At 46.0% G+C, this 13,507-nt stretch overlaps 1 protein-coding gene across 1 annotated transcript in view; it reads right to left on the bottom strand.

The window, feature by feature from the left end:
* The window catches only part of CPED1 (cadherin like and PC-esterase domain containing 1), a 519,469-nt gene that overhangs the window by 467,212 nt on the left and 38,750 nt on the right, over positions 1-13,507 (bottom strand). Inside the window, exon 2 of the mRNA XM_075345048.1 lies at positions 10,203-10,395. Coding sequence (XP_075201163.1) covers positions 10,203-10,395 — 193 coding nt within the window. The remainder of the gene's footprint in view (positions 1-10,202; positions 10,396-13,507) is intronic.

Genomic DNA, 13,507 nt, shown 5'->3' with positions numbered 1-13,507 from the left:
AAGTCGACGTCCCTCGACAGGAACGTCTCCCTTTCTCGGGCAGCCAAGGCCTCCCTTCAGTGGTGGCTTCTCCCTACTTCTTTGTCGAAGGGGAAATCATTCCTGCCCCCATCCTGGGCTGTGGTCACGACGGACGCGAGTCTGTCAGGGTGGGGAGCGGTCTTCCTCCACCACAGGGCTCAGGGTACCTGGACTCAGCCAGAGTCCTCCCTTCAGATCAATGTTCTGGAGATAAGGGCAGTGTATCTAGCCCTAAAAGCGTTCCAGCCGTGGCTGGAAGGCAGGCAGATCCGAATTCAGTCGGACAACGCCACGGTGGTGGCATACATCAACCACCAAGGCGGCACACGCAGTCGGCAAGCCTTCCAGGAAGTTCGGCGGATTCTGCTGTGGGTGAAGCCACAGCCTCCACCCTCTCCGCAGTTCACATCCCGGGCGTAGAAAACTGGGAAGCAGATTTTCTCAGTCGCCAGGGCATGGACGCAGGGGAATGGTCTCTTCACCCGGACGTGTTCCAAGAGATCTGTTGCCGCTGGGGGAAGCCAGACGTCGACCTATTGGCGTCTCGGCACAACAACAAGGTCCCGGCATTCATGGCACGGTCTCAAGATCACAGAGCTCTGGCGGCAGACGCCTTAGTTCAGGATTGGTCGCAGTTTCGACTGCCTTATGTCTTTCCTCCTCTGGCACTGCTGCCCAGAGTGTTACGCAAGATCAGGTCCGACTGCCGCCGCGCCATCCTCGTCGCCCCAGACTGGCCGAGGTGGTCGTGGTACCCGGATCTGTGGCATCTCACGGTGGGTCAACCGTGGGCACTACCAGACCGACCAGACTTGCTGTCTCAAGGGCCATTTTTCCATCTGAATTCTGCGGCCCTCAACCTGACTGTGTGGCCATTGAGTCCTGGATACTAGCGTCTTCAGGGTTATCTCAAGAGGTCATTGCCACTATGAGACAGGCCAGGAAACCAACGTCCGCCAAGATCTACCACAGGACGTGGAGGATCTTCTTATCCTGGTGCTCTGATCAGGGTTTTACTCCCTGGCCATTTGCCTTGCCCACTTTTCTATCCTTCCTTCAATCCGGAATGGAAAAGGGTTTGTCTCTCGGCTCTCTTAAGGGACAAGTCTCGGCGCTCTCTGTGTTTTTTCAAAAGCGTCTAGCCAGGCTTCCGCAGGTACGCACGTTCCTGCAGGGGGTTTGCCACATAGTCCCTCCTTACAAGCGTCCGCTAGAACCCTGGGATCTGAACATGGTGCTAAGGACCCTTCAGAAACCACCTTTCGAGCCAATGAGGGATATTTCTCTTTCACGCCTTTCGCAGAAGGTGGTCTTCCTAGTGGCAGTCACATCACTTCGGAGAGTGTCTGAGCTAGCTGCACTGTCATGCAAAGCCCCCTTCCTGGTGTTTCACCAGGACAAGGTGGTTCTGCGTCCGGTTCCGGAATTTCTCCCTAAGGGCTCCGCCACACATCCGTGAAAACCACGTCCGTGTAAAACGGGCCGTTTTTCGGGTCCGTTTTCCGTTTTTTATGTCCGTTTTTATGGTATGTGTGGCCTGCGTGTGTATCCCGTATGCTAGCCGTATGTGCGTGTGGAATGTCCGTGTGTGCGTGAGTGAAATAACTGACATGTGTATGTGTTGTCCGTGTGAAATGTACGTGTGTGATGCAAAATGTCGTTACTACATGTCGGAAGACAGAGTAGCGTGATGAGAATGAACTCGGGTGAACTTCACCCGACTTCATTGTCATGCCGCGGCTCTGTCTTTGTGCCGTGTACTGATTAGCGGTCACCTGTGAAGGATTCACCGGTGACCGCTAATCCCCGAGTGACTGAAGTGTCCCCCCCTCTCTCATACTCACCGATCCCCGATCACCGGCGCTGCACGGCGTTCACACTGCTCCGGCGGCTTTTTCTAATTTGAAAAAGCCGGCCGCCCATTAATCAATCTCGTATTCCCTGCTTTACCCGCCCACCGGCGGCTGTGATTGGTTGCAGTGAGACACGCCCACCACGCTGAGTGACAGGATTTTTTCGGGTGTGTGTTTTTTATTTCTAATAAAGGATTTTTTCGGGTGTGTGTGTTTTTTTACTGTAACTTACAGATTAATCATGGAAGGTGTCTCCTAGACGCCTGACATGATTAATCTAGGACTTATTGGCAGCTATGGGCGGCCAATAACTCCTTATTACCCCGATTTGCCAACGCACCAGGGTAAATCGGGAAGAGCCGGGTACAGCCCCAGAACTGTCGCATATAATGTATGCGGCAATTCTGGGCGGCTGCTGACTGATATTGTTAGGGTGGGAAGCCCCCCATAACGTGGAGCTCCCCATCCTGAGAATACCAGCCTTCAGCCGTATGGCTTTATCTGGCTGGTATTAAAATGGGGGGGGACCGCACGCCGTTTTTTTTAATTATTTATTTATTTATTTTACTGCACAGTATAGACACGCCCACCGGCTGCTGTGATTGGGTGCAGTGTGACACCTGTCACTCAGCGTGGTGGGCGTGTCTCACTGCAACCAATCACAGCCGCCGGTGGGCGGGTAAAGCAGGGAATACGAGATTGATTAATGGGCGGCCGGCTTTTTCAAAAGAGGAAAAGCCGCCGGAGTTTTTATAACAGCCGTTCAGCGCCGCGCTGGAGATCGGGGAATGGTAAGTATGAGAGAGGGGGGAACTGACCGACAGACAGCTAGAGGGACAGACAGACATAGAGACCGACCGACGGACTGAGGGAGAGAACGAAACATAAAAAGAAAAAAGACTGACATGACATGAAAAAAGCACAAAACATACAGGGAACAAACAGAGATGCGTCCGTGTCACTCGGACGTGCGCACAGACCCATTGACTTTCATTGGGTCCGTGCTGCGTGTTGCGTGAATAAAACGGACATGCTGGCGTGAGACACGGCCCACAAAACGCATCACGGAGACGGACAAACGGACATAACCAAAAACGCAAGTGTAACCGCTGAGATATAGTAACATTGGTGCACGTTTGGCCGTGTCTCCAGTATACACGGAAACGGACCAAACACGCACGTTTTTCACGGATGTGTGGCGGAAGCCTCAGGTGGTATCCCCTTTTCATCTCAATCAGGATATCTCCTTACCTTCTTTTTGCCCTCATCCAGTTCACCAATGTGAAAAGGATTTGCACTTGTTAGATCTTGTGAGAGCACTCAGACTCTACATTTCTCGTACGGCGCCCCTGCGCCGCTCAGACGCGCTCTTTGTCCTTGTCGCTGACCAGCGTAAAGGGTCGCAGGCTTCCAAGTCAACCTTGGCTCGGTGGATCAAGGAACCAATTCTTGAAGCCTACCATTCTTCTGGGCTTCCGGTTCCTTCAGGGCTGAAAGCCCATTCTACCAGAGCCGTGGGTGCGTCCTGGGCATTGCGGCACCAGGCTACGGCTCAGCAGGTGTGTCAGGCGGCTACCTGGTCGAGTCTGCACACTTTCACGAAACACTATCAGGTGCATACCTACGCTTCGGCAGATGCCAGCCTAGGTAGGCGAGTCCTTCAGGCGGCAGTTGCCCACCTGTAGGAAGGGGCCGTTTTATGGCTCTTTTACCGAGGTATTCTTTTACCCACCCAGGGACTGCTTTTGGACGTCCCAATTGTCTGGGTCTCCCAATGGAGCGACAAAGAAGAAGGGAATTTTGTTTACTTACCGTAAATTCCTTTTCTTCTAGCTCCAATTGGGAGACCCAGCACCCGCCCCTGTTCCCTTCGGGCTGTTGTTCTTTTGTGTACACATGTTGTTCATGTTGAATTGTTCTTGGTTCATGGTTTTCAGTTCTCCGAACATCCTTCGGATTGAATTTACCTTAGACCAATTTATAAGTTTCCTCCTTCCTGCTTTTGCACCAAAACTGAGGAGCCCGTGATGCACGGGGGGGTGTATAGGCAGAGGGGAGGGGTTTACACTTTTAAGTGTAATACTTTGTGTTGCCTCCGGAGGCAGAAGCTATACACCCAATTGTCTGGGTCTCCCAATTGGAGCTAGAAGAAAAGGAATTTACGGTAAGTAAACAAAATTCCCTTCATCACCGGCCCAAGTCAGCAGACACTGCTCTTCTATATAGCCCAGGCTGATCTGCAATTGGACTTCCCAAACTTCCAATCAACTCCCACCCCTGTTGAGTCACAGTCAGCTTCACCCCCAGTCCTGACCACCAGAGGAAGCTCCAAACCATCACCCCCTCGGATGACATTCATGTTTTTAAGAACATCAATGGATAAAAGTGTTGACTTGGCCTCCAAATTCCCCAGATCACATTCTTCTTGACCATGTGTATTATGTGCTAGAAAAGCAAGTCCAATCCATGAAGGACCAACCTTACAAGGCAATAAATAAAAAATAAGACATAAAAAGATCTGCCGCGTTCTCAGAGATCATAAGAAAATCTTAGTGGTCTTGTATAGCACATGCTTTCACAGATCAGAGTTGTTTGGGGGTATACATGAGATCTGCACAATATTACACAACTGGTTTTAATAATGCGGCTGATCATTGATTTTGTGTAAGTCGTTAGCTCCTGTTTTAACAATTGTGAGATTTATTTGTGTTTAACAGGTTCATGCCCTTAGCCTAGAAAACAGAGATCATTTAGATTATAGTCTGCAGTTGATCATCTGTATCTGCCCTGGGAGAGTTCTAGTTGCTTCCAAAGCTAATATTATTGCAGCCATCGAAGGGTTATATTATTGTGATTATCCAAAAATAGTTTCCATGAGAAGTCTGTTCCATGCAAAAGGATCAGAGTCTATACCAAGCAATTTTCTTCCACGCTGGATATATCATGCATTCAGCTTTACTTTCTGCTGCTACTACACAAGGAGATTTAGTTATTAATAGAAAACATTGTAGCAGAATATTGATATATACAATTCTTTATAAATCCTTACACATCAGAGGTAGCAACTACAGTCTGCTAGCTCTAAAGCTTGTGGAATTCTGTGACATTTTCCATATAAGCCTTTACTAAGACTACTGGCATCAGTCCAGTCTAAACGGATTCCAAAATAGGACTCTTACAAGAAACTGAAAAGATAACAAACGTTTCAAGTCAAATCTGGAGACAAAAAGTATGAGGCGTTTTCCTATTTTATTTGTTGTATCAAGTATTTTTTAAAGGGAACTGTTGCAATTTGGCTTCTTATGACTGTTTACAAACTTTATAATGTTGTTATTACTATGTATTATTATATGCAGTAAATTCTAAAGAGAATATTGGTGAAATTGTTAACAGGAATGAATGGGTAACACATGAATTTACTTGAAAACCTATTAGCACAATTTTGTAATGGAAAGTAAAGACATGCCTGTAATGGCGCTGAAATATGGGTAAATTGACACGTTTGGTGAAGAAATCCACTTTGTGTTTCTTCTTTAATCCCCATTTGAAGTTTCCTGCTAATTGGATTTTGGTGCACAGGGGTCAGACTGTACACTGGAGCGTCGCACCGTCTGTGATTCCCCGGCCCCTTAAGTGGCTCCTTAAAGCCTGCTTTACATGTTATGATTTCGCATACGATATCGTATGCGATTGTAACCGCCCCCATCGTATGTGTGGCACGTTCAATTTGTTGAATGTGCCGCACAAACGATTAACCCCCGTCACACGTACTTACCCGTCCATACGACCTCGCTGTGGACGGCGAACATCCACTTCCTTGAGTGGGAGGGACGTTCGGCGTCACAGCGTCGTCACGTGGCAGCCGGCCAATAGAAGCGGAGGGGCGGAGATGAGCAGGACGTAAACATCCCGCCCACCTCCTTCCTTCCGCATTTTCAGCAGGAGCCGAAGGTAAGCTGTCGTTCAATGTTCCTGGGGTGTCACACACTGCGATGTGTGCTGCCTCAGGAACATTGCACAACCGCACATTCAATTTTTGAGGAATGAACGACGTGCATGCGATGAACGGAATTTCGTTCAATCGCAATTGCACGGAGGTTTTACACACTACAATCATACTTACAATGCCGGATGTGCGTCACTTACGACGTGACCCCGCCGACACATCGTAAGATTTATTGTAGCGTGTAAAGCGCCCTTTAGACTGTAAGAATGTTTACTTTTTCTTAGCTTTTACACAAGGAAATTTTAATCAATGTTCCATCTGTATATAGGGGCTAATGTTAACCTGATAAAATGTATGCATATCTTAAAAATACACCATGCCTTGCATTCATACATTTTCCTGATGGACGACTGCTTGCAACAAAAATCGGAAACCCATTGAGGCCGCTCAATGTTGGCATCCGAGGGCAGTCAAATTTCCAAGGACTCATAAAATGGAGAAGATGGAGAACTTTTGTTCTCCTCCTTCTGCTGACAGTGAGAGAATCGGATCACACTATGCTGAGATTGATACAAGTGTCACTGCATCATTCTCTTGCATGAAACAATCTATGGTCATCTGACTGCAGCCTTACTAGGAGAAAAATATATGATACTGCAGACGATGAAACAGAAAATGGTTAGGCAAGCAAAAGTTTAGGTGTCAGATAATTTTCTAAAGTCAAGCACAATCCAAGATCAGGGACACAAGAATGTTGTAAAGATCAAAAAATCCCGCATCAGCAACAATAGAGGTCCATTTGCATGGTCCAACCTGTGGCACTAAATGACCACTTATCGGTAAACATTTACCGATTGTCAGTTTAATATATTGTTTACATTGGCAGACTGGGGTAAAAGATGTAAATGAACAATCTGTAGTAAATTGTTCAGTGCACATAGGTTGCCATTGTTTAGACAGAACAATACGCTGCTGAGAACGATGATCTTTTGAATTGCTCAAGAAATCATTCAAAATGATGGACAAGTGTTTTGCTCAATCATTGGGTGATTGGCAGCCTGTTTACACCAAAAGATTATCATAAATGAGCATTCTTATATGGGACCTGTCATGTAAAAAAACGCAATAAACCTGCAGATATGGGGTTAATTTGTAGGACCAAGGACATATTTGGCCATGTTTGCCCCTTGATAGGGAACCTCTCACCAGATTTTTGAGTTCTAAACCAAAACTAGCATCTTAAGTAGCACCTGTGCTGCATTCTATGAAGGTGCATGATGTTCCCTGACACTTCCTGAAAACTCCACAAATACCTTCATAAAATCTCCCGCCATGTATGTTAATGCTTGGATCCGGTCCAATGGGTATCCTAGGTTGCTGCTCCTGTCCCTTGTTTCAGTGCTGAGCACTGTGCTCCTTTGATGATTGATGTGGCTGATGCCTCCAGCGCCATCCATGTAGCCAGGCAAAATCTCATGCCTGCCCAGAGACATTGCCAGCTTGAGCAAGCGTACTTCGCTCTATCCTATTGTGTGCAGAGCCAAAAACATAGGTGCGCTTTCACGAACCGGTGAGTCTGTGCACAGGTGCGAGATTTTGTCCAGCTACATGGATGACGCATGTGACGTCATCCACATCAATCATCAAAGTAGAACAGTGATCAGTGTTGAAAGGATGGACAGGAGCTGCAACCTAGGAAGCCCATCGAACCGAACCCAAAGATTTAAAAAAAAATGTCAGGAAATTTTATAAAGGTATTTGTACCCCTCTTTTGTCCCACTGAAAATAAAACAATAATAATAATGATAATAATAATATTTATTATTATTATTATTATTATTATTATTAACACATATTTGGTATCGCCGTGTTCAGAAATGCCAAATCTATCAAAATATAAAAATCAATTCATTTGATCGGTCAACGGCGTAGTGAGAAAAAAAATCAAAACGCCAGAATTACAGTTTCTTGTTCGCTGCAACGTTATATTTTATTGCAATAACAGGCGATCACGACATTGCATCTACCCAAAAATGGTATAATTAAAAACGTCAGCTCAAGATGCAAAAAATAAGCCATCACTGCTCCGCAGATCCTGAAAAATGAGACCGCTACAGGTCTCGGAAAATAAGTGCTATTCTTTTTCTTTACAAACTTCTGGGGTTTTTTTTCACCACTTACATAAAAGTAAAACTATACATATTTGGTACCCTCAAACTTGTACTGACCTGGGGAATTATACTGATAGGTCAGTTTTACCAAATAGTAACATAGTAAAACAAAAAAAAAACACAAAAACAATTGTACAATTGCACTTTTTTGCAATTTCACTTCACTTGGAATTATTTTCCCATTTTCCAGTACAGTATTGGACAGAATGAATATTGTTACTCAAAAGTACAACTCGTCCCGCAAAAACAAGCTCTCATATGGCTATATTGATGGAAAAATAAAAAATTATAGCAGAAGGGGAGAAAAAATTAAAACGGAAAATCAACCAAGGTGAAGGGGTTAATAGAGTTTTGAAGCTGCCCTGCACTGCATTGAGAGCCCGGCTACTGGGAGGAAATTAACTTTATTTTTTACAGCAACCAAAGGCTTTAAGTTATAGGCTTGGCACTGTTGTGACGCCCCTGGACTATCAGGTCGTCACAGGGTATCGCACAATCTGCCCTCCCGTGCAGTATCCACCTCCTTCTTGGTTTTGGGTCCCTAACCACATGGTGTTGACTACATCAGCTAATCAAACCCTAGATACACGCTGCACCACACCCACCAAACACACCAGTGGACGGCTTGAGTGGAATAGAGTCGCCCACCTGGGGGGTTGGAGAGGGGAGGTCAGGAGTGTCAGAAAGAGAGTAGGGTCTGAGAAGTGAAAGTGAGAAGAGGTCGGGAGCAAGGCTCCTGGGAAGCAGTCTAGGTGCAGATGGTGGTCTGGGCCTAGAGGAGCTGGACCCCCGGTCGCAGGGGATCGTGGCAAGGGGCACGGATCTGTTGAGGAGGACAGTCGGTGGCCTTGCACCATCACTGGGCTGGGACCAAGGCACGACGGGGTACATGGACCCTAGGTTGGGGAGTAGCTTCAGCCAACCCAACAATTTACCCAAGGAGAACGGAGTCTTCAAGATCTGTTCCCACCTGCTCCAAAATCGAGGTACTAGCGCAACGAGGGGGATAGGACTTTGCAATCAAAACGGTCCAGAAAATCCCAAGCATGAACCCTGAGAGCAAGCTCCCACACTTAGCCATAGTGGGGAGCGGGACCCGGCAGGTTTCATACTACCGGGACCAACAGAGAAGAAAACTTAGTGCCAGGAGGCAGGTCACGGATCACCAGGCAGCACCATTGGGGACGGGACCCGAACTAAGCTCCCCTCAGCGGCAGCGGTATCCAGAACTTTGGTTTATCCAATTGTCGGTGTCAGCTTAATGGACTAAGTGAGTACGCAAGTGACCCCTTTGCATCCAACGGCCCTCCCCCTCACCATCACCGAGTCCCTGGGGTCACAACATCTGGCTGCCCTATTCCATCATCCCCAGGTACTCCCAACTGCAGCGGTGGTACTCCTAATTACCACATACCATGGGTGGCATCACGAACTCTAATACATCCCCTGTAAATACCCCCCTTCATTTGAGTGGCCGCACGACCCCCGGGTCCGGAGACCCTTGAGCCACTGCGGATCCGAGCATTTCGGCTGCTGGTACGGGGGCGGCACACTGGCATGGCTTCAATCACAGCTCTGTGCATAGTGCGCTGTGACTGTAACCGCACACCTGGCACTGAATGGCAGCCGGCTATAATGCTGAGCACAAGGGTGGACATATTGATGCAACCTCTGCAGCCGCACTGAAGCCCTAGAGGTCAGGGGAGCCATTTCTACCTTCAAAGCAGGTGGAATTGAGCAATATGATGAGCTATGGGACTGCAAACGGGACTCCATATACTGTTCTTGCACAGGGTCCTCTTCTGTTCATGTCTGCCAGTGGCTGAGCCCCATATTAACTCCATATCTGGAGGTTAATAACGTTTTTTTGTTGTTTTTTTTTAAGAATACTCTTTCACTGTAATCTTTATCAATAGTCCCTGACAATCTGGCCTCAATCGTAGATCATAACAATATCACCAACTGTGTAGATTGCCTGTAGTCATCTACAGACACGCATTTATGTGTACTAAAACAGGAACTCATGTATGGAAACAATATTTTGTGTGCATTGTGATTGTCAAATGTGTTACCTAATAAAGATCGTGTGTCTTTTGCATAATTTACTGTATACTCAGTTCAACATCTGAATCATATCCGATATAAAAACCCCTTTTCATCCAATATACTACTTAGCATGCAAAGACAATTCTTTACAAGTGATTTACTTACCCGGCATCTTCTGGTTGTGAGTAAGAAATGCTTTGATGCTGCCAAGGTCTGTGAACTGGTGGATTGTGTACCCCAGTCTTGTTAGGACCCGCTTGTACAGGGCAGATTCTTTAATCCCAATGGACTGATAAACATGCAACATGATCATTTCCTTCAGATTAGAAAGTGGTTTCTTCTTAAATCTGTCTTCATACTAAGAAAGTAAAAATATGCACATATATTATGTTTTGTCTGCTGTAAATTACAATACCACTTTCTTACTATATTATCAATATTTCCATACACTGAGATCAGTGAACTATCTATAATGCGAATTTGACACCATTTATTTGTACATTCAATTCTGATAATCATGATTAAAATTATGCATGGCATATTCCACGATGGATAAATTCTCCCTACTACAGTATGCTTGTTTCCATCCACTGTCTCTTTCTTATGGATATCTGCCTCCTTCTCCCAGGATCCTATCCCATATCCACATATCATGTTTATTTTGTAATCCTTATTGTCACTGATGTATCACAGATGACAGATAGTCCTGTGGTGTACAGCAATAGAATGTCATAGTGTTTGGCTGCACAAAATGCTCCCTGACTTTCTATTATTCCTGCTGTCAGTATTCAGTGAACTAGTTATCTCCTCTGCTGGGTTTTCATCCTTTTCTTTTTAGGACCCGGGGGAGCTCCTCTTCCCTTTAGCTGCTAATCATCTGTATTTCCCCGTGGGTTTAAATACTCTTTTTCCCTGGACTTGTGCTGGTTATATTTGGTTCCTTCACAAGCTCTGAATGCAAGCAGGTGGCTTGCACTCATCAGTAGGATCATTGCTGCTCTTTACTGAACTTCTTACTGAGTTGTGTAGAGCTAAGTTGTTTGTTGTTTTCCCTTGTTTGCTATCCCTGTGTCAGCTCATACAACTAGATACCAGGCTATCAGGTAATTGCACCTAGGCTATGACCCTTTCCAGGCTGAATTCTGAAAAAAAGCACAACACTGGATCGGCTTTCACGCGAGTACTAAATGATCTGCTCATGGCAAGAGACCAGAGTTAGCATTCCATCCTAGTAATCAGAAGTCAATGGCTTGAGTTGAAGGTTGCCATTGACTTCTGATTACTAGGATGGCATGCTCACTCTATGAGAAACATCCTTCAAGGCTCAGACCAGGTACACAATTTGGAAGTACCTATTGATAGGAAACTGTCCCCCAGAAATGTGGTATCGGCCATTATTTCGGTTTCATTTGTCTCTCTAAGGAACATGTTAAATATCTTATTCCATCAGAAGACCAATCAACAATTCTTCTTGGTTTTGTAACCTCACAGCTTGACTGCTGTAATGCCCCATGTGAGGGACTCATACAAAGCAGTACACCAACTTCAGGTAGTACAAAATGATGCAGTGGGTTTAAAGCACCACTCCAGCTGTTTTTGTTTTTCAGCAGTGGAATGGTGCTTTAAATGTAAGCTCTTTGACCTTGGTATTATACTCACCTGCTGTCGTCTTTATCATTTTTGGCACCGCTCCAGTCCCGCAGCACCATCTTGTGCCCATAACGTCTGATTGGCTGAAAGTCAGAAGTTACATCACAAGCGCTGAATGCATCTCTATGATTGGCAAAAGAAGGCCAGAACGAGGCTCTGATAGACCTGTACTGAGTTGTTACCACAAGCGCACTCCATGAAACAGTGTACCTGCTGGCAGGACACAAATCGCGACCATAACAATGCTGGAAGCAGATGAATACGACGGCAGGTAAGTGAAAGACTGGGGGCAGGGGACTTACATTTAAACCACCACTCCAGCGCTGAAAAAGTAAAAACGCTGGAGTGGTGCTTTAATAACCAGTCGACCTCAACTTGTTCCAATGACACCAATCCTTAGCAAAAAGCATTGGCTACCTGTAAAATGGAGAATAGCTTTTAATATTTGCTTAATGACATGAACAACTTAGGCCCAAACTTCTTAAAGGATCTACTGGAGCCCCAGTGTCCTTGCCGACTGCTCAGAGGGTACCGTCACACCTTAGCGACGCTCCAGCGATCCCACCAGCGATCTGACCAGGTCAGGATCGCTGGTGCATCGCTACATGATCGCTGGTGAGTTGTCAATTAGGCAGATCTCACCAGCGACCAGTGACCAGCCCCCAACCACCAGCGACGTGTGGAAGCGATGCTGCGCTTGGTAACTAAGGTAAATATCGGGTAACCAAGCAAAGCCCTTCGCTTGGTTACCCGATATTTACCTTGGTTACCAGCGCACACCGCTTAGCGCTGGCTCCCTGCACTCCTTGCCAGTGTACACATCGGGTTAATAAGCAAAGCGTTTTTGCTTATTTACCCGATATATACTCTGGCTACGTGTGCAGGGAGCCGGCACTGGCAGTCTGAGAGCCGCGGACGCTAGTAACCAAGGTAAATATTGGGTAACCAAGCAAAGCACTTCGCTTGGTTACCCGATATTTACCTTGGTTACAGCAACGTCCAAAAAATGAACCAGAGCAGTGTGTAACGATCAGCGATTTCACAGCAGGGGCCAGATCGCTGCTCAGTGTCACACACAACGAGATCACTAATGAGGTCACTGGTGCATCACAAAAACCGTGACTCAGCAGCGATCTCGCTATGTGAGAAGTACCCCTTAATGTTCATACCTAGGATCCAGCTTACAACATTTGGAGGCAGAGGCTTTTGTTATGCTGCCCCGTCTCAGTAACACCTTACCTATCGTGACTCAACGCACCCATTCATTTGGGATTTTATGGCCAAATACAGTACACACTCGTCCTATACATCATTAATTTACTCTCAAATGTACTTTGAACCCGATACAATACACAATACAAATGTTTGGAGTGAGGAAAATATGCTTAAATTTGCTCCACTGTGGATAATAAATTAGGGATCTTTTAAGGAGAAACCCTCATCCAATATAATAGTTCTGAATTGCTTAATATTATATTTTGAGTTTCTAAGTTTTCTAAACCAGACAATCCTTTTAAAGAGTAAATTAATATTTGTTCCTTACTTTATAGCTTAGATATGGATATAAATCTACATAAAAAGTTAACAGCACAATGAATTACTTACCTTTTTTTAGAGAACTGACAGAACCATAAAAGCACTAAGGCTATGTGCACACGTTGCGTACTAGCCTGCAGAAATTTCTGCAGCAATCTGAAGAGCACATGTGCGCTTTAGATCGCTGCAGAAATGTCCGTAGTGAGCGCCGATTCCATGCGCTCTGCCTGCAGCTCCTGCCATAGACAGAGCAGGAGCTGCCGGCAAAGCGCAGGAAAGAAGTG

Source organism: Anomaloglossus baeobatrachus, chromosome 4 (genome assembly GCF_048569485.1).
Source record: "Anomaloglossus baeobatrachus isolate aAnoBae1 chromosome 4, aAnoBae1.hap1, whole genome shotgun sequence".
Lineage (NCBI taxonomy): Eukaryota > Metazoa > Chordata > Amphibia > Anura > Aromobatidae > Anomaloglossus > Anomaloglossus baeobatrachus.
The sequence above is the reverse complement of the archived record's forward strand: the minus strand, read 5'-3'. Positions and strand labels throughout refer to the sequence as shown.